The sequence below is a fragment of the Neovison vison genome, chromosome 11, assembly GCF_020171115.1.
Source record: "Neovison vison isolate M4711 chromosome 11, ASM_NN_V1, whole genome shotgun sequence".
Classification (NCBI taxonomy): Eukaryota; Metazoa; Chordata; class Mammalia; order Carnivora; family Mustelidae; genus Neogale; species Neogale vison.
In genome coordinates, this window is record NC_058101.1 from 174,459,412 (window position 1) to 174,480,466 (window position 21,055).

At 44.2% G+C, this 21,055-nt stretch overlaps 1 protein-coding gene across 1 annotated transcript; it reads right to left on the reverse strand.

Annotated features, from left to right (window-relative positions):
• Nucleotides 1–368: 368 nt before the first annotated feature.
• On the reverse strand, nt 369–19,358 carry GINS4 (GINS complex subunit 4). The gene is made up of 8 exons (XM_044225322.1): nt 19,187–19,358; nt 18,261–18,374; nt 7,849–7,935; nt 6,930–7,043; nt 4,064–4,161; nt 3,808–3,896; nt 1,617–1,707; nt 369–1,527 (listed from the first exon to the last, which is right to left on the reverse strand). Exons 2-8 carry the CDS (start codon nt 18,354–18,356, stop codon nt 1,431–1,433), a joined length of 672 nt encoding a protein of 223 aa, XP_044081257.1. The 5' UTR covers nt 18,357–18,374; nt 19,187–19,358; the 3' UTR covers nt 369–1,430.
• Nucleotides 19,359–21,055: the final 1,697 nt, after the last annotated feature.

The window sequence follows — 21,055 nt, forward strand, 5'->3', positions numbered from 1 at the left end:
GATCTGGGTCCAGACTGCCTCTCAGGCCTTACTAGGCACCACTTTCCATTTCGCCAACTGTGTTTAATGACTTGCAGACAGAGCTCGTTTCTGCTTCAGGGACTTCATATAAGCCATCTTCTCTGTCTGGAATGATCTTCCTTTTGATCTGTGTGTCTGGCTCCCTGGTATTCAGATCTTGGCACAATTTAGTAAGATTCACTCTTAGGTAAGAACCTGTCAACTCTGTAGTGAGTTGTCCTATTTCAATTCTCTATCTTATTCTGGGTTGGAGCTTCAGTGCCTTGAAATGTGCCTGATACCTTACATGCTTATTTGTTTTATAAAGAGCTGAAGAAGGTAAAAACATCATGGAAAAGACAAAGCACTGCCTGAAATATAAATGCTTTTATTAACAAATAAACCCTCCTTGCTTTTTCTCAGTGATTTTTCTTGGAAATGATAGCCATATTACATTGATTTCTCTAACAGCCAATATTATATAAATGAAAATCTGCTGCCTTCTCATCAGCAAAAGACTGGAATGCAGGTTCCTTTTTATCATGTTTCAGGGAAAGACGATTCATTCACGGTCTCTACATCCTTCCTTCAGATATCACCATGATGCTCTCTGCTCATGTTAATTTCATCCGCTTCCCTTGAGAAAGTAGAGCTAAAAACAGAAACGCTGTTACTGAGGTCACAAGATAGGACAGTTAATGTTGCTGTTAGCAGATCCCCGGCCAAGAGTGGCCAGATGGCCTGGAGGTTGGCTTGGCAAAGCTGCCCGAGATTCAGGAAGGCTGCAGGTTAGCAGCAGGGAGCACATACTTCATTAGGCTACCAACCGAGAGCTGGCCAGAGGGTCCTTCTGGCACAAAACTGAAACTCAGAAATGGTTTCTTGGTTTAGTTATGATTCTCTATTAACCAGGGCAGACATCGGTCTTAAGTCTGATATTAGAGGTTCCAGAAGGTTAGTTCACACAATCCAGTGAGATAATCCAGAAGATACTTCATCTTCGGTTTTTCTATGGCATTTATCTTCTTCTTATCGGGGATGTGAAAGAACTATCCGGTCCCTCTCAGGTCAGGGCTAACTACTGTCTCCTAATCATAGGCAGCGATGCTTTTTTATGAACTGCGGTTGTCTCACTTTCTTTAGCTCAAGAAATACCACAAAGGAAAAAGGCCCACAAAGTGAGCATCTCGGAGGACTCGGCCAGCACGCGGAAGCAACAGAGCGGTGGCTCCATCTGCTGACTGTGGCTGGGATGGCAGGCAGTGAGGACGTGTGGCAAGTTAGGAATCCTGCCTGAGCGCCTTCTCAGTGCCCCAAAACCTGCAGCACTGCCAGGAAAGTCTGCAGTCCTTAGGCACAAAGCAGTGAAGAGATCTTACACATTTCCTTTAGGGTTCCATGCTGTCATTATTCTGTGTTTGCTTTCGATTTTATATCAGCTGAACTGCTCCAGAAGCAACCAGGGGCGCAATGGTTTTATAGCGGATCAAGTGCTGGGAGCCTTCCTCCAAGTCAATCACGTAGTCCCTGAAAAAGGAGGAAACAACGCATGCAGAGCCGAGCTGGTGCCCCCAGGGGAGGCAGATTTCCTACCTTCAAGGTCACATGCTGCTCACCTTTGCTCATCTGTTTCTGGTTCTACCAGGATGTTTTCCTGTCGTTCTTTCACTCTCAGAAACACGTATGAATCTAGATCTGGTTTGGGAACTGTCAGAGAAATGATAATGCAGTCAGAAAATACTCTGCCAACAAGACCAATCTGGGAAAGTGGCTAGGATTCACTGTACCAAGCCCTAAGGGACCCCTGATGTGATAGCATTTTGGGGGGAGGGTGGCTTGAGGACAGCTCTGGTTCCTTACAGAAACAGTACACTTCCCATCCAGGGTCTCGCATAGCAATGACTCATTCAACAGATGCCGAGTAGTGAAATGTGCACATCGCAGAAGATACAAGCAGGTGTGACATGTGGTCACTCTGAAGAGGGCTACTGGCAGCTTCTCATCATGCCTCACACCGGTGGCTCAGTCGCTCAGGGAAGTGGGTAGGAAGATGTCAATGCAGACTCAGTGAGGGAGAGTGAACCTGGGCGCTAATGGCAAGGGCCAAGGCAGAGATATGTACACGTGTTGGGAGGACAAAGGTGTATAAATCTAGTCAGGAAATATCTTTCATATATAGCAGCAGTAGGAGAGCATTAGAAAGATAGGGTCACATGGGGATAGTCCTGAGTGTCAGATGACAGAACACAGGTTTCCACCATGAGCCGTCCTTCACTTGTTGACTTCAGGGTGAGAGGCTGCTGCCTCTTCTACCACCAGCCAACACTGCGTGGAAAGAGGGACCCTTGGCCGGGCTGCTCGAGAGTTCTTCATTTCTTAGAGCTCCCTGTGTACCCAGAGGACTCCCATCAACTTCAGGTTCTGAGAATTTACTGGAAAACTCTGTTCTAAGATCCTAGCTCAGCACAAAAATTCGCCTTGGATTTCCTCATCCACAGATGGGAGTTCCACATAACTGGCTCCAAAGGTCTAAGGGGGTCCCTTGGGCTGCTTCAGGGTTTGGGGCCTGCCACAGAGCACCTAGTTGACCCGGCTGGGCAGCTACTGATTCCAGGAAACCCAGCTTAGATTTCAACATGCCTTTCCCCACTCTGCCCGCAGGGACCTACGATGCTCCAGAGGCCTGATGGGGACTCAGGGCACCTGGGTTAACTAAGCAAGACTGATTTCACTGGGACAGGATGATCCCTTCCACAAGCTTCCAATTCCAGGGGCCTGGCTCTAGTCCTTGGAGAGGATCTGGGACAAGCAACAGGTTTTTTAGGAGGTGTCGGCCAGCATCAGGTAGAATTCAGTTAGACTCAGTTTCAGGAATTCAGATGCACGCTCGTGGCTGCTTTAGTCCACCAGGTGTGACAGCACTGGGCAATGATTAGGGATGTGGTCCTGCTTCCTTCCTCTTCTTCCAAGAGGCAGACAAAAAGTGGTGGAACTGGTCATGGACTGGCCCTTTTGTTTCCCTCAGGCAGGTTCACCACAACAACCAGTTCCGAGTTCCACAGATCTGCGATGGGTTTGCTCCCAGTGCTGTAGGCTGCACTTGTCCCCCTTGCCCACAAATGCTTATGTTGATGCCTTGACCCCAGTACTTCAGGATGGAAATGCATTTGGAGATATTCCCTTGAACTGGATTTGGATTCCTTGAATCAAGGCAGCATCTGACCAAGCATGGGCAGGAACCTGTGAAGAAAAGTGTGCTAGCCCCTCGAGAACAAAGACTTTTGCCTCCTTAGTGCTCAAGGCCTAGCCCAGTGTGGATGCCCAGTAGATACCCAGCTGAAATAATGAAGGGCTGCACATGTGAATGAGTCTGCATTTTTAATGGCAGTCGTAACAATTTCAATGTAAGCTAAAGACCACGAAAGTAAGGCTGAAAGGCTATTCTTATACCTGCTTTTAATGATTTTTTAAAAAAAAGATTTTACTTATTGGAGAGAGAAAGAGTGTGCACGAGTGTGGGCAGTGGGGGCTGAAGACAAGCAGACTCCCCATTGAGCGCAGAGCCGGACTTGGGGCTTGATCCCAGGACCCTGAGATCATGACCTGAGCTGAAGCCAGACACTTAATCAACTGAGCCACCAAGGCACCCTGATGGTTTTTTTTTTAACCAGATACTTTTTAATATATTTTTTAACCAGACAACATCCTCTCTTCTCTTTTCTGCTTATTTAAGTATTTATTTTTCCAGGCTTGAGAGTAAAGATGAAGATCTTATTCGAAGGTGTCTGAAAAGAGTGTTCTGCTCACCTGACCTCAGGAGGTCCACCGTCTGTAAGTTAGGAGGCATATGCTTTAAGGCAACATTCTTAAGGTAGGTCTCTGTGTTAGCCATGTACCTGAAAAAGAGGAATTCAAACTGCTGTGACCACCCACCTGCCAGGAGCCTCCAGGCTCTCAGACACACAACAGTGGCCCAGCCACCAGCGTCACAGGGGATAACCGTCAAAACTCATGCTCATGAAGCACAGAAAGAAAGCAGTCCCCATGCGTCCTGCTTACTCACTGTTTGGCAAAGACCAGCTCCTCTGGAGAAAGGCTAGACAGCTCCCCCTCATGGGATGTTTTCTCCTTTTCAAGGATATGAGGGAAAAACTTCTCTATCTGAGGATAAACAAAAAGCACTATGTAAATGTGTCCAGATTCCAGAGTCAAATATACTCATGTTCTGAAATAGGATGAGGTTAAACTAGAATGGACTTTAAAATGGCAAGTTCTCACAGTCAAGACATTTCTCAACTTCCAAGATTTCAAGGCAGGTTTCAAAGAATTCAGAGCAAAGGTGAGGCCTCTAAAAAGGAAAACCACTTAAAAAGGATGAGAGGCTTTTATAAAAGAAAATAGGAAAGTACAACAGTAAATGATATTAATGAGGGAGAGAAGGGGATATCATTGAACATTTCTAGGCAGCTGCACAAGTTGTTCTATGAGATGAAGCATGTACAAAAGCTGGGAAGACACATATAGAACATACAAGCAGGGACAAAGAGGACTTTAAAAAATATATATTTATTTATTTATTTGAAAGCGAAAGAGAGCTCTTCCTCCCAGCACAGCAGGGAGCCCGATGTAGGGCTCAATCCCAGGACCCTGGGATCATGACCTGAGTTGAAGGCAGACACTTAACTGCCTGAGCTATCCAGGTGCCTGAGAACAGTGACTCTTAATTATACAAATATAACCAGCAATGATGAAGTCCACAGCAAGGGAAGGCTAGGACAAAATGGTAAGAACTACCAGGAAAAAACACAAACAAAACAGGGGGGGAAAAAAAAAAAAAAAGCTAAAAGCTATATAAAGATAAGTGGTCAGGAACTGCATAGGGATTACTCCCCCGCTCAGTGAGTGCTGTGGGTTCTCTGCAGAAAGAAATGCAAGTAGGGAAATGACAATGGGAAGGAGGACCCACCAAGACCAAGGAGCACTTCTCTGCTTAAAGGAGTTTCTGTCTTTGGGCTTAGCTCAGTTACAATTCCAGGACAAGTGCACACTGGTACGGAGTTCTGGTGCACAAGGTGGCCCGTGCTAGATCAGTGTAAGCTGCCTTCCCTCCATCACTGAGTGCGCTACGGACAGGCAGTGTTGTGAGCTCAGAAGCAATGAGCTCAGAAGAGTGGAGGAGTGCTGGAGACAGGCCAATTTCCCAATTTTCAAAAATACAAAGATGGTGCTGGAACCTTCAGATATAGGTTAATGCCCTTCCCCGTGGTATGTGGCATTATATGAGAACAGATCATTTAAGAGATGGTTTGCAAAGAAAAGAAAGTGGTTAACACAAAGAGGATTTCTCCAACTTAAGGAGAGAAAGAGAAAAAACGAGTTTTCTGGTAGTTGAGGGTGGAGTGGAGAGACATATGTATTTTTTTATTTTTCATAAACATATAATATATTTTTTCCCCAGAGGTACAGGTCTGTGACTCGCCGGGTTTACACACTTCACAGCACTCACCATAGCACATACCCTCCCCAATGTCCCTAATGCCAACCCCTTCTCCCAACCGCCCCCCCCAGCAACCCTCAGTTTGTTTTGTGAAATTAAGAGTCACTTATGGTTTGTCTCCCTCCCAATCCCATCTTGTTTCATTTATTCTTCTCCTACCCCCTTAACTCCCCATGTTGCATTGGAGAGACATATTTTTTAAAAAATCTCCATTTTGTCAAAACATATGACACCACTGTTAGGACATCCTTGGCGGCAAAGTGGAAAGCCAGGGCTGTGACAGTATAGATCAGTATAGACTCAGAAGTAGTTTAACAGACAGATGTTGACTTGCAGGGAAGTCTCTGGTGGAATATTCTGTGGTTGGCCCAGTCCTACTAATGAATCAGATACGGCCTTTGAAGACATACTTATCAGACTCAACATAAAGTGAAGATATAAAATGTTATGAGATAGCTAATATATTAAGTGACCAGATCAGGTCCAGAGAACAGGGAAGTGGCCCAATGTAATAAGGTGAAGGCTAAGAGGGGTAAGTATCAAGCCCCACACTTCGGGGTTGAAAAATCAAACCTTTCAATTACAGGATAGTGACAAGATGGGAAAATGGTAACTGAGAAACTTCAAAGACGTTAGAGCTCATGGCAAGTGCAGAATGAACAGTGGGACGTGTCTGTGTAATATGCTAATGTGATGCTAGGTGGCATTATTACCAGTTAAATATCTAGAATAAGGGAAGTGCTTGTCCTGTTCTTCCCAAAAGTGGCCCAACTACAACTGGAATATTGTGCTCTGTTGCAAGTTGTATGATTTAAGGACACCAACAAACTAGAACCTTTGTCCGAACCAGGACAGCAATGGAAATAAATGGTTGAGATGTTTAGCTGAGGGCACTTTCACGAGGAGAGGATACATTCATTTTGTAATAAATAAGGGAATAAGTGGAACCAAATGAGAAGATACTCATTTAAAATAGACATCATATAAAATAAGAATGTCTTGCAATTTCATTTTCATAAGTTAAATGGCCTCAGAACTATGGTTGAATGTCAAGTTATCATGGTCAGTTCGACATTGCCTATATGATGGCTGCAAAATAATTTCTGAAACTATTTTCCTCTGGTTAGTATTCCCTAGTCAACCAAGGCAAATGACTCTTCGGCACTGCTGTGCCATAATTCCAGGGGGCACCTTTCACTCAGCAGACAGACTACAAATGTGTCCCTGGAGATGTACAACCCATGTCCTATCTAGGCTTCTTCAGAATAATCTCTTGCCCTCCTTATTCTTTAGCTACCTTAATACTGGGGCTTCGTGGCATCTTCAGGCCCTGGATTCTCCCAGGCCCCAGCCCAACATCTCCCCAAGATGCTCAGTCTATAATTACAAACTGCATTGTCTAAATCTAACTACATGTATCTCCACGTCAAACCTTCATAAGCCGACACCGCAAGTAGCTGCTGAGGACATAGCGGATCCTCTCCATCTCCATCCGATGAATGCTGACCTTCAGATCCCCCTTCTTGGCTCTCCTGAGATTTTCTTCCTATTAAAAGAGAAAATGAAGTCTATAAAAAACATGATATTCAAATGAAAGACCTTTTCGTTCAGTCTGTACGATTCCACAGGGACTATCATCACTGGCAATACTGAGGACTCAAAGCCTACATTTAGGTCAATGGAGAACCAAAAAATTCCTAAGAGTTCTCATTTTCTTACACAAATTATGTATGACTACAGCCTCATTATAGAAAGTTCAAACAATATTCATTTACTTTTAGAAAACAACCATCTGAATAGAATCCGAATATGGTCAGTGGGAAGGGCCTAGAAGAACTCGGGCCCAAATGTAATGGAGATAATACAGCAGACAGAAGACATGTCTAAGGGGAGTATTAAATCACCAGTTGAGAAACTGCAAAATACCAATGTCGTAAAGCTACTCTAAGGCTAATAATGACTTAGGCCCAGCCCATCTAAGCCAAGGGCCACAAACTCAAGTGTCTATGGGCACTAGGCAGGCAAGCTATCTAAGAAAGGTAGGTAGGTAAGGACTGTGGGGAACAGAGCACAAGAAAGGGAGTGGCCCTTATTCTACTCTGGTCAGCTGTTCTCATATAGAAACAGACCCAGTATTGATAGGGTTTTAGACTTTTCAGGGGAAGCTAACATGCAGATATTCATAGGAATGCTCATGGTTTATAAATGCAGGTAACGAATTCAATATTAAAAAAACTCACTAGGCTGGGCCAAACAAAACAGATTTGGTATCAGACTTCAATCTCTCACTATGCTGACAAAACACTGTTAAAGTTCTCTTCCTTTGTAATCCCGAGATAAGCAACTCTTACCATGTGATCTAGCTGCTCCATGACACACTCTACAATCTCAGACTTGCTTTCCAGCAGCTCAGGGGCAAACTTTTCATTCATCCAGGCCTAAAAAACAATGCCCCCCACCAAATATGTATCTATGAATATCAGTCACAATAGAGCAAATAACCCTATGAGTCCGTACATATCCCGTGAAAATCATAGCTATTTTCGGCAAAGAAAACTATTTGCCTATGAATTGGAAATACTGGAAATGCTTTGTAAACAAGCTATGTTTATGATGGCTTCTCTATTTCTTTGAGTGGAGAGGCTGTGCTTACAATCTTATATTTAACCAAAATTGTAAAAAAATCACTGTTCATGTAAAAAATGTTGTCGGTTTGCCTCTGCAGTTCCCTAATACCATTTATTTAAAGAAAAAAAAAAAGTCAGTATGATGCCTACTAGGGAGAGCAACACCACCTGGTGTTTAAACAGTACCTTTCACCAAATAGCATCCACACGTTCCTGCGACTTCACCCGCTATTTCCCACCAGGGGGCGCAAGCACTCTTCTATTTGGGAGATGAAGTGCCCTCAGTCTATACACATCTCATTTGGGAAGCTTAGAGCACTTCACAAAGACTTTTTCATTCATTATTATAATAACCTGAGAGGAATGGATACAGTTAACCTTATCTTACTAATGAGAAAACCCAGATTATTTACTAACTGCCTCAGATAAAAGCATTGTGTATAAAGGATCACAATAGAAGAGGATCAACTATTAAATAATTTTGGAACAACAGGTTAAATCCTTAATTTATGACTCAGGCCCAGATATTCGGTACATTTCAGAGATTACCAAGGCTTAGGGAACTGAAATATCCACAGGTGACTGAGGAAAGCAATTTTGTCTTTCAATTACAGGAAAGTTAGTTTTAAGCAAAGCTCAGAATTACATGCCAATTGGGCTCACTTTATTCCTCTCAATGTCCTTGAGTCTCTGAGTCTCCGATTATCACTACGAAGACATATTATCAAATAGCAGGTACTGCTACTATCATAAATTTTTTTCCATAGGTTCAAGCTCCTATAATTGTGCTGTAAAAGTTAACTAGAAAGAAAGTCTGTATTTTCAGGAATTACGAATGAGAAAAGACCAAACTGTCAGCGAGGACTTAGAAAGCAGAGTTTTTCTTTTTTTTTTTTTTTTTTTTCCCAATTTATTTATTTTCAGAAAAACAGTATTCATTATTTTTTCACCACACCCAGTGCTCCATGCAAGCTGTGCCCTCTATAATACCCACCACCTGGTACCCCAACCTCCCACCCCCCCGCCACTTCAAACCCCTCAGACTGTTTTTCAGAGTCCATAGTCTCTCATGGTTCACCTCCCCTTCCAATTTACCCAAATTCCCTACTACTCTCTAACGCCCCTTGTCCTCCATGCTATTGGTTATGCTCCACAAATGAGTGAAACCATATGATAATTGACTCTCTCTGCTTGACTGATTTCACTCAGCATAATCTCTTCCAGTCCCGTCCATGTTGCTACAAAAGTTGGATATTCGTCCTTTCTGATGGAGGCATAATACTCCATAGTGTATATGGACCACATCTTCCTTATCCATTCATCCGTTGAAGGGCATCTTGGTTCTTTCCATAGTTTGGCGACTGTGGCCATTGCTGCTATAAACATTGGGGTACAGATGGCCCTTCTTTTCACGACATCTGTATCTTTGGGGTAAATACCCAGGAGTGCAATTGCAGGGTCGTAGGGAAGCTCTATTTTTAATTTCTTGAGGAATCTCCACACTGTTCTCCAAAGAGGCTGCACCAACTTGCATTCCCACCAACAGTGTAAGAGGGTTCCCCTTTCTCCACATCCTCTCCAACACATGTTGTTTCCTGTTTTGTTAATTTTGGCCATTCTAACTGGTGTAAGGTGATATCTCAATGTGGTTTTAATTTGAATCTCCCTGAGGGCTAATGATGATGAGCATTTTTTCATGTGTCTGATAGCCATTTGTATTTCTTGATTGGAGAAGTGTCTGTTCATATCTTCTGCCCATTTTTTGATGTGTTTGTCTGTTTCGTGTGGGTTGAGTTTGAGGAGTTCATTATAGATCCTGGATATCAACCTTTTGTCTGTACTGTCATTTGCAAATATCTTCTCCCATTCCGTGGGTTGCCTCTTTGTTTTTTTGACTGTTTCCTTTGCTGTGCAGAAGCTTTTGATTTTGATGAAGTCCCAGAAGTCTATTTTCGCTTTTGTTTCCTTTGCCTTTGGAGACGTATCTTGAAAGAAGTTGCTGTGGCTGATATCGAAGAGATTACTGCCTATGTTCTCCTCTAAGATTCTGATAGATTCCTGTCTCACGTTGAGGTCTTTTATCCATTTTGAGTTGATCTTTGTGTACGGTGTAAGAGAATGGTCGAGTTTCATTCTTCTACATATAGCTGTCCAGTTTTCCCAGCACCATTTATTGAAGAGACTGTCTTTTTTCCACTGTATATTTTTTCCTGTTTTGTCGAAGATTAATTGACCATAGAGTTGAGGGTCCATATCAGGGCTCTCTACTCTGTTCCACTGGTCTATGTGTCTGTTTTTATGCCAGTACCATGCTGTCTTGGTGATCACAGCTTTGTAATAAAGCTTGAAATCAGGTAAGGTGATGCCGCCAGCTTTATTTTTGTTTTTCAATGTTTCCTTAGCGATTCGGGGTCTCTTCTGATTCCATACAAATTTTTGGATTATTTGCTCCAGCTCTTTGAAGAATGCCGGTGGAATTTTGATCGGAATGGCATTAAAAGTATAGATTGCTCTAGGCAGTATAGACATTTTAACGATGTTTATTCTTCCGATCCAAGAGCATGGAATGGTCTTCCATCTTTTTGTGTCTTCTTCAATTTCTTTCATGAGTGTTCTATAGTTCCTCAAGTATAGATCCTTTACCTCTTTAGTTAGGTTTATTCCCAGGTATCTTATGGTTCTTGGTGCTATAGTAAATGGAATCGATTCTCTAATTTCCCTTTCTGTATTTTCCTTGTTAGTGTATAAGAAAGCCACTGATTTCTGCACATTGACTTTGTATCCTGCCACGCTGCTGAATTGCTGTATGAGTTCTAGTAGTTTGGGGGTGGAGTCTTTTGGGTTTTCCATATAAAGAATCATGTCATCTGCGAAGAGAGAGAGTTTGACTTCTTCATTACCAATTTGGATACCTTTTATTTCTCTCTGTTGTCTGATTGCTGTTGCTAGGACTTCTAATACTATGTTGAACAAGAGTGGTGAAAGTGGGCATCCTTGTCTTGTTCCTGATCTCAACGGGAAGGCTGCAAGCTTTTTCCCATTGAGGATGATATTTGCTGTGGGTCTTTCATAGATAGATTTGATGAGGTTCAGGAATGTTCCCTCTATCCCTATACTTTGAAGCGTTTTAATCAGGAACGGATGTTGGATTTTGTCAAATGCTTTTTCTGCATCAATTGAGAGGACCATGTGGTTCTTCTCTCGTCTCCTATTAATTTGTTGTATCACATTGATTGATTTACGAATGTTGAACCATCCTTGTAGCCCAGGGATGAATCCCACCTGATCATGGTGGATAATCTTTTTAATGTGTTGTTGGATCCTGTTGGCTAGGATCTTGTTGAGAATCTTAGCATCCATATTCATCAGTGATATTGGTCTGAAATTCTCCTTTTTGGTATGGTCCTTGCCTGGTTTGGGGATCAGGGTAATGCTGGCTTCATAGAAAGAGTCTGGAAGTTTTCCTTCTGCTTCAATTTTTTGAAACAGCTTCAGGAGAATAGGTGTTATTTCTTCTTGGAAGGTTTGGTAGAATTCCCCAGGGAATCCGTCAGGTCCTGGGCTCTTGTTTTTTGGGAGATTTTTGATCACTGCTTCAATCTCGTTATTAGATATCGGTCTATTCAGGTTGTCGATTTCTTCCTGGTTCAATTTTGGTAGTTTATATTTTTCCAGGAATGCATCCATTTCATCAAGGTTGCTAAGCTTATTGGCATATAACTGTTCGTAGTAACTTCTGATGATTGTTTCTACTTCCTTGGTGTTAGTTGTGATCTCTCCCCTTTCATTCATAATTTTATGAATTTGGGATTTCTCTCTTTTCTTTTGGATTAGTGTAGCCAGTGGCTTATCGATCTTATTGATTCTTTCAAAAAACCAGCTTCTAGTTTCATTGATACGTTCTACTGTATCTCTGGTTTCTCCCTCATTGATCTCAGCTTTAATCTTGATGATTTCCCTTCTTATGTGTGGAGTTGGTTTGATTTGTTGTTGATCCTCCAGTTCTTTAAGGTGTAGAGACAGCTGGTGTGTTCTGGATTTTTCAATTTTTTTGAGCAAGGCTTGGATGGCTATATATTTTCCCCTTAGGACCGCCTTTGCTGTATCCCATAGGTTTTGGACCGAAGTGTCTTCATTCTCATTGGTTTCCATGAATTGTTTCAGTTCTTCTTTGATCTCCTGGTTGATCCAAGCATTCTTAAGCAAGGTGGTCTTTAGCTTCCAGGTGTTTGAGTTCCTTCGGAACTTTTCCTTGTGATTGAGCTCCAGTTTCAAAGCATTGTGATCTGAGAATATGCAGGGAATAATCTCAGTCTTTTGGTATCGGCTGAGTCCTGATTTGTGACCCAGTATGTGGTCTATTCTGGAGAAGGTTCCGTGTGCACTTGAGAAGAATGAGTATTCTGCTGTTTTAGGGTGGAATGTTCTGTATATATCTATGAGGTCCATCTGGTCCAATGTGTCGTTCAATGCTCTTGTTTCTTTATTGATTTTCTGCTTCGATGATCTGTCTAATTCTGAAAGAGGCGTGTTAAGATCACCTACGATTAGTGTATTCATATCAATATGACTCTTTATCTTGATTAACAGTTTTCTTAAGTAATTGGCTGCTCCCATATTGGGAGCATAGATATTTACAATTGTTAGATCATCTTGGTGGATAGTCCCTTTAAGGATTATGTAGTGTCCTTCTGTATCTCTGACTACAGTCTTTAGTTTGAAGTCTAATTTATCTGATATGAGAATCGCTACCCCAGCCTTCTTTTGAGTCCCATTGGCATGAAAGATGCTTCTCCACCCCTTCACTTTCAGTCTGCGTGTATCTTTAGGTTCAAAATGGGTCTCTTGTAGACAGCATATGGATGGGTCCTGTCGTTTTATCCAATCTGCAACCCTGTGCCGTTTTATGGGTGCATTGAGGCCATTCACATTGAGAGTGATTATTGATAGATACGTTTTTATTGACATCGAGTTACCTTTGAAGTCTTTCTTTCTGTAGACTGTCTCTATATTTCTGTTCAATGCTATTCTTGGGATTTTTCCTCTTTTATAGAACCCCCCTTAATATTTCCTGCAGTATCGGCTTGGTGGTTGCATAGTCTTTTAAGTCTTGCCGGTCTTGGAAACTCTTTATCTGTCCATCCATTTTGAATGTCAGTCTTGCTGGATAAAGTATTCTTGGCTGCATGTTCTTCTCATTTAGTGCCCTGAATATATCTTGCCAGCCTCTTCTGGCTTGCCAGGTCTCTGTGGACAGGTCTGACGTTATTCTGATGGGCTTCCCTCTGTAAGTAAGGAGCCTCTTTGCCCTGGCAGCTTTCAAGAGATTATACCTACAATTATAATTTCTCAATTTGACTATCAGGTGTCGTGATGTTTTTTTGGAGTGTATAATCTTGGGTGGAGACCGTTCAGCCTCTAGTACATGAACGCTGGTTTCATTCGCGAGATTCGGAAAGTTTTCATGAAGGACTTGTTCCACGACATCTTCTAGACTTCTTTCTTTCTCCTCCCCTTCAGGAATTCCAATAATTCTGACGTTGGAACGCTTCATGGCATCACTTATTTCCCTAATTCTGCTTTCGTGGGATCTAAGCTGTTTGTTCCAGGCTTCCTCCTGATCCTTTCTCTCTATCTGTTTGTCTTCCAGATCACTAATTCTATCTTCTGTCTCAGTTACCCTAGCTTTGAGAGAGTTTAGATTGGATTGGAACTCATTGAGAGCATTGTGGACCTCCTCCCTGGTAGCTTTAAGCTCCGCCCTAACATTGTGAACATCCTGTCTGGTCGCTTTCAGTTCGGCTCTAATCAATTCTGTTTGGTCATCCATGGCTTTCTCCAACCTAGCTATTGCCTGGATAATTGTTAGCCTGAATTCTCTTTCCGACATATTGTCTATGTTGATAGCCGTTAGCTCTGTTGCGGAAGGTCCATCCTCTGTATTTTTCTTCTGTTGGGCATTCCTCCTCCTAGTCATTTTGGTGGGAGAAGACTGAACAGATGTAGCTGGATGTATCAACTCTGGTGCAGTCAAGGTGCACCCTGGAACACTTCCTGATCTCCGTCTCAGAAGCCTCAGTCTGGGTGCAGAAGCTGAATAAATTCCCCCTTGGATGCTGGCAGTGCAGGTTCCAAGTTAAAGACCCTGAGGGCGCAGGATCTTTTGCTCGTCCCCAAAGCCAAGGCAGTGGCGGCTGTCTGGGAGCTCCTGACCGCCAGAGAGGTTCCAAGCAGCGATCGCACACTGAGATTTTGCCGCTGGCCGGGGCTGGGAGTGCCCGGCTTGCGCGCACCTCTTTTCAGAGGCGGCTGTGGGTCGGGCGCGCGTCTGGGGCACTGAGAACGGGGCGCTGGTCCGTAAGCCGCAGGCTGGGCTTTTGCGCGCCTCTGTCCGGGGAAGAGTTTTGCGGGCGCGAGGCTTAGACTTTGAAACAATGGCCCGGGTCAAGAAGCGCCCCAGGGCCTTAGAAACCCAGGAGAGCTGGAGCGACGTGCACGCGCATCTCAAGCTTTGTGGTAGGGCTAGCGCGCGTTCTGCAGACCGGCTCCCATCCCCTCACAGGAGCCGGAACCCCGCGCTCTGGGGCACGCTGGCGGCTTAGGGACCAGGAGCCGGTTTCTCCGCCGCACTCTCTCTGCCTCCGCGCCGGGGAGGCCGTCTGGGACCGGGGACTCAAGCCCCTGTCCCTAGCCGCCCCGATTCCCACAGTTTGCCCCCGCGATCCTTTGCTCTTTTGGAGTGCTTTCAACCAGTCTCCGAGTTAATGCTGGTCCCCAGACGCAGGGCACTCTCGCTCGTATCGGGGTATTACTTTCGCACCGGTCGCCTCTGGTGGCTCCCTCCCCCTTTTGTTTATCTTCCGATATCAGTCCGCTGTTCCCATTCCGCTTTACCTGCTCACTGGCGTCTTCTGCCCCTGTAGAGATCCAGACGTGTATAATTCTGATCTCAGGCTGATTTCATGGGTGATCAGAGTTCTTTGGTAGGTAATCAGCTCACTTTGGGGTACCAGCTGAAAAGACGCCTCTTCCTAGTACCCCGCCATCTTGTCCCCCAGAGTTTTTCTTTTTAACTAATTTTATTAAATGCTGAATAGGTTCAGAAATGTTTATTACATATAACATGAATAGAGATATAAACATCTAGTGTACACATAACTTTATCATTATTTTAAAAGTCCTGGTGTCTTCCTCCCTTTTCAAAGGTAATCATTAGCTTGACCTTAGTATTTAATTTTCTACAGTCTCACTACATTTGTTTGTATCTCCACATAATGATTCTCAATGATTTCAAAGAAAATGACAGCACTCGTTGGATACACTGGGGCAAAATGGGGTAGATTTGAGGGCGATTTCTTATTGACATTATGAGATTATTTTGGTAAAAATATTTAAAACATTGGGAAAACTTTATACTAGTATAAAACTTTCAAACAAAATGTTTCCAAAATATTTAGTGAGAAACTTGCATTTAAATCCATGGTCGCTTTAAAAATAATCAGGTTCTCTTTTGAAATAGCTACATCTGATTTCTGATCAAAATTTTTAATGACAATCTGTTCATTGTTATGGGCTAAACTCTGTTCCTCTCCACTCCCAATTTGTATGTTGAAGTCCTAATTTCTAGCACCTCAGCATGTGCCTGCATTTGGAAACAGGATCTTTAAAGAGGTAATTAAATTAAAATGAGGTCATTAGGTGGGCTCTAATTCAATGATCGGTTTTCTTCTAAGAGGAGGAAATTTGAACACAGACGCACACGTAAGACCAGGTGAAAATGGCCACCTACAATCCCAGGAGAGAAGCCTCAGAAGAAACCTATGGTGCCAGCACCTTGATTTCAGGCTTCCAGCCTCCAGGGTTGAGAAAATACATGTCTGTTGTTTAATCTACCCAGTCTGTGATGCTTTGTTATATAGACTTGGCAAATGAGTATAATCATTAAAGTGAGAAACTTTGCACTATAGGTAATAACTTTAAAATCATTTTTTAAAAATATTTTATTTTTTTTTCCAATTTATTTATTTTCAGAAAAACAGTATTCATTATTTTTTCATCACACCCAGTGCTCCATGCAAGCCATGCCCTCTATAATACCCACCACCTGGTACCCCAACCTCCCACCCCCCCGCCACTTCAAACCCCTCAGATTGTTTTTCAGAGTCCATAGTCTCTCATGGTTCACCTCCCCTTCCAATTTACCCAAAAGCACATACCCTCCCCAATGTCCATAACCCTACCCCCCTTCTCCCAACCCCCCTCCCCCCAAAAGATTTTATTTAATTATTTGACAGAGAGAGAGAGAGAGACAGTGAAAGAGGAACACAAGCAGGGAAAGTGGGAGAGAGAGAAGCAGACTTCCCATGGAGCAGGGAGCCTGACGTGGGGCTCGATCCCAGGACTCTGGGATCATGGCCTGTGCTGAAGTCAGATGCTTAATGACTGAGCCACCAAGGTGCCCCTTAAATCATTTAACAGGCATTAAATCCTCTATCTGCTCCTGGAGCTGTGTTTATTAGTGGCCCTGTCAAGTAGCTCCTTAGACCATGGTCTGCGGCCTACAACTGTGTCCGGCCCCAGCAGCCATCTGGGTGGTGGACCAACTCCTTTGCAGCACTCAGGGCATTGCAACAGAGCTGCAGGCCTGAGATGGAACTCCTGCTCACCTGCTGCCAAGCTGAGCCCATGCTGCCTTCAAGGAGCCCCTCACAGCCACGGGAGGCAACCAGCCTGGGGGAGCTGCCTGTCCCGGGGGCAAATGGTCAACATTGTGACGCAATGCAGCGTATCAGCGTGTGCCACGAGCTCCGCCTCGAACAATGGTTCTGCCAGTATTTGAGCTTAGCATAAATGGTTTCTTCAAAAACTTATTTTTTAATGTTCTATATAGTGCTTTTGAGAGTCATCCATGTTGCATGAGCTCTCGCTCACTCATTTTATTGCTGCTCCCCCCACATTGTGTATATAGATTGTACTTTTTCTTCATTTTATTGTTGATGGATATTTGGGTTACTTTCATTTTTTAACCACTGCAAGCAATACTAGGAATGTTTTGCGCATGTCTCCTGGAAGTTTTCTCTAGGACATGTACCTGGGAGTAGGAAGATTGAGACACAAGATATGTGTGTCTTCAACTTAACAAGACAAGTTACTTGGCAAAGTGCACCAATTCACCACTGTAAAAAAGTGTGTAAATGGCTCCACAATCCTATATATTGCTTTATTTATATGTTGCTTTATATCTCTCATCTTCTTCATTTCTGCCAATTCAATTCAATGAAGTGGTAACTCCTTGGGATTTAAATTTTTATGTTCCTGATTACAAAAAAGATTGAGCATCTCGTTCATGTGATTACTGGCCATCCTGGTTTCCATTTCTGGGAGATGCCTGCTAAGATTTCATTTTTTTCTACCGGGTAGTTTATAAAGTGTTTATAGTATGGACTAATATTGCAAATATTTTCTCCCAGTTTTGTAGCATGTATTTTTACTGGCATCAAGCTGTAAAAACAGAAGTTCTCAATTTTAATGTAGTTGAATGTATCCATTTTTTTCTTTATGCTTTGCACTTTTTGATTTTTGTTTCATGAATCCTTTCCTAATAAAGCAGGGGCTCTTAAACTAGATGGGCAATTTTTAGGGTGTCTGAATCTCTTGAAATTATATGCAAAATTTCTGGATGTGTGTATATACATATATTACTTTGGGAGAAAGGGCCAGTTTGCACCAGATTTTCAAAAAGGTCTGTGATACAAAAACAAAGGAAGAATTACTCATACAATAAGAATTATCATATAATATATAATTTTGAAGTCATCTTTCTTTTGTCACTCATGATGACCTGCTTGGTAGGACAGAATGAAGAATGCTAGAATAACAAACACGAGAGCGTTCCAGAAAGAGGCTGTTCAAGAGAGAACGCAAGAATAAGGCAGCAGGTGTAGTCCATTAAGAGCAGATATTGGAGTCAAAGAGACTTGGTTCATTTTGGGCAGTAATACTTAAAAATTATTACTACTCACAGCTAACACTGAGTGCTTATCATGGGTCAAACAGTATGTTAAGCATTCTATGCATAGTATCTCCTTTAATCCTCACAATAACTCTGGGAAATAACCGCTATTACTCATGCTTACCTGCTCCAGCCTTTCAATGAGCTCTGCAGGGGTCAGGACCACCTCTTCACTACCCGCATCAGAGTCCTGTCCTGTGAGGTCCAGTTCCTCCGTCATCTTCTCCGAACCAGGTATCTAACGAAAAGAAAAGAATCAATACCTTGCAGCGTGGTTTCCATTTATTTGCAAGAATAGGCAACTGCCTATCTACCCCTGGTGTTGTAGAGGCTCACCAGATGGCCAGTCGCCAGGCAACTCACAGGCTTTGATTCTTTTCAATTTTTTGCCTCTTCCTTCGAACCTTAGGTCAGGTATCAGTTTCTCAAAGGGGCCACCCCTTAAAACTGTTTCCCATACACCTCGGAGTGATGGTAACAATTGTTTGCCTTCCTGGTAGAGTCCTCTCCTTAGGGGCTGTGTTCACGTGGGTTCAAACAGGAATCACGCATCTGCTGTGTTCCGGGCCCGCGTACCCACTGGGACGTGACTACCTGTGTCTAACTCACAGCAGGTACTCAAACTTGTCGCAAGAACTAACCAGCCAGAGGGGCGCCTGGGTGGCTCAGTCGTTAAGGGTCTGCCTTTGGCTTAGGTCATGGTCTCAGGGTCATGGGATCGAGTCCCACATCGGGCTCCCTGCTCAGTGGGAAGCCTGTCCCCCTCTCCCACTCCTGCTTGTGTTCCGTCTCTCGCTGTCTCCTTCTGTCAAATTAAGAAAGAAAAAAAGAAAACAAAAAAACCCTAACCAATCGGAGGCACAAGGCCCAGCGCCATCAGACCAGCGATCCCAAATGCTAATGAGGTGGGTGGTGGGAATGAGGATGTCCTCGGAGTGTCGGGGACACTGAGCACACTCCGGCCGCTCCTCTCCGGTCTGGGGGCCACCAGCACAGCAATCCCCTCCCCCGACACACACACACTCCCACAGATCCCACTCGGACGCTCACCTGGGCACCAGGGAGGCAGAGAGGCGCTCTGAGGTAACAGGCGGCTAAGACCGGAAAGTCGTGAGGAAGCAGCCTTGGCTTCCCAAGAAGCAGCCGGAAGCGCACAAACTTCTTAAGGCCTTTCCCGGACCCAGCGGACGCCGGACTCGCAGCTCCCGCGCTCCGCTCACAAATTTTCCGCCCCGGACTTACGTCACCACGCTCGGGCGGCGTTGGCCATTCATGGCTCGGAGGCGGGGACTCGGAGCTCCGCGGTCTGTTCACGCAACAGCCTCGCGGAGGGAGCTTAGCCCCGCCCACTTGGGCCCACCGCCCGAGTGTGAGTTCTCGGGTGACACTACCCTGGACGATCGGGAGGGGGCGCATCGCCACCGCGGCTGCCGCGGCCGGGCGGAGTCAGTTTGGGGGTTGAGGGTGGGGACGGGCCCGGGAGCAGTCGCCGGAGAGTGCCCGGGCCGGCAGGAGTCTAACGGGAAAAATGGGCTCTGGTAAAATCAGGCCACTTTCGTGTCGGGGGTCCTCTTCGCCCCCCACCGCTTTTGTGGCTCTTCTGGTCCCTTCGTCCTTGCCGGGGCTGCAGTGTGGCCACTACCAGGTCTGAAAACCTTTAGGCTAGTGGTTCTTAAAGCATGGGGTCAGGCCACAAGCAACAGCGCCGCTCCGGAACTCGTGAGAAACGCAGATTCCCAGGCCCGACCCAGCTGTGCGGGTGTTTCGACAGGCTCGCCCGGGGGTTCTGATGTAGCTGAGGCTGGAAAACACTGCCGCATTGGGCTCTGCTTCCATCCCAGCTGCTCCACTGGGATGTCAAATTATTTTGACATTTACTGCACCTTTTCTACCTTTAACCGAGGACAGAAACATACATATATACTTAGATCTATATATATTTTCTTTTTTGTGATGTCAGTTTTTCTCAGAATTGCTCATGTTTTCTCTGCCGAGTACCACCTGTGGCTCCGCCTCAGTCCGAAGACTCTTCCTCGTGATGTTTCCTGTGCTACACTAATTGATTTGAAAAAGAAGGTTGGCTCATTGACAGGTTGATAGTACCTGCCTGATTACAATCATGTTTTGAAAATAGAACATCCTGAGTGGCAGGGTGGGCATACTTACAAAGGGCTATGGAAGCTGGGGGGACATTGAAGAGGGATTCCAAAAGGGTGGGACAAATACATTTGAGCTCGTCTCGCAGAATGACTTTTGTTAGGGACAAATGGATTGGCCTTTTCCAGGGCTGTTTCAACTCTGTGTTTCAGTGTTTTGGTAATCCTGTGGTTTTTCCGTTGTGGCAGACTGTGTTTTCCAAAGACAGCTGCTCTCCTACAGATCTCGTCCCATGTACTCTTCTTGCAATATGATGTTGACACTCCTCCATCGAGGGAGGCGGTGTCTATATCCTTGCCTCTGAGAAGACCTTCTGAAACCATTATAGAACTGTAAAGGTGGCTGGAAATCAAGATGGACTCACTAATGCTTCACCAAGGCTTGATATCAAACAAAACATTTTTCCTAATTCTTGAAGCCTCCTCCTCCCTTTCACTTGTTTTTCTGTAGAATCCTTTGTTCATGAACTCCTGAGCTTGTGTCAATATTGACATCTTGCTGATCTCCATGTATACTTAGTAACAAGATGGGGATGGCCAGCCAGCCCTAGTCATGAAACCAGCTTAAAGACTAAGGAATGCGGTTGGCAAGTACTAGCTTCCTATTGAAACCACCCAGATCCTGTGTTTTCTTTTTCTTTAAAGATCTTATTTATTCATGAGAGACAGAGAGAGAAAGAGAGGCAGAGCGAGAAACAGGCTCCCCAGTGAGTAAGGAGCCCAATGTAAGTCTTGATCCTAGGCCCGGGATCATGACCTTAGC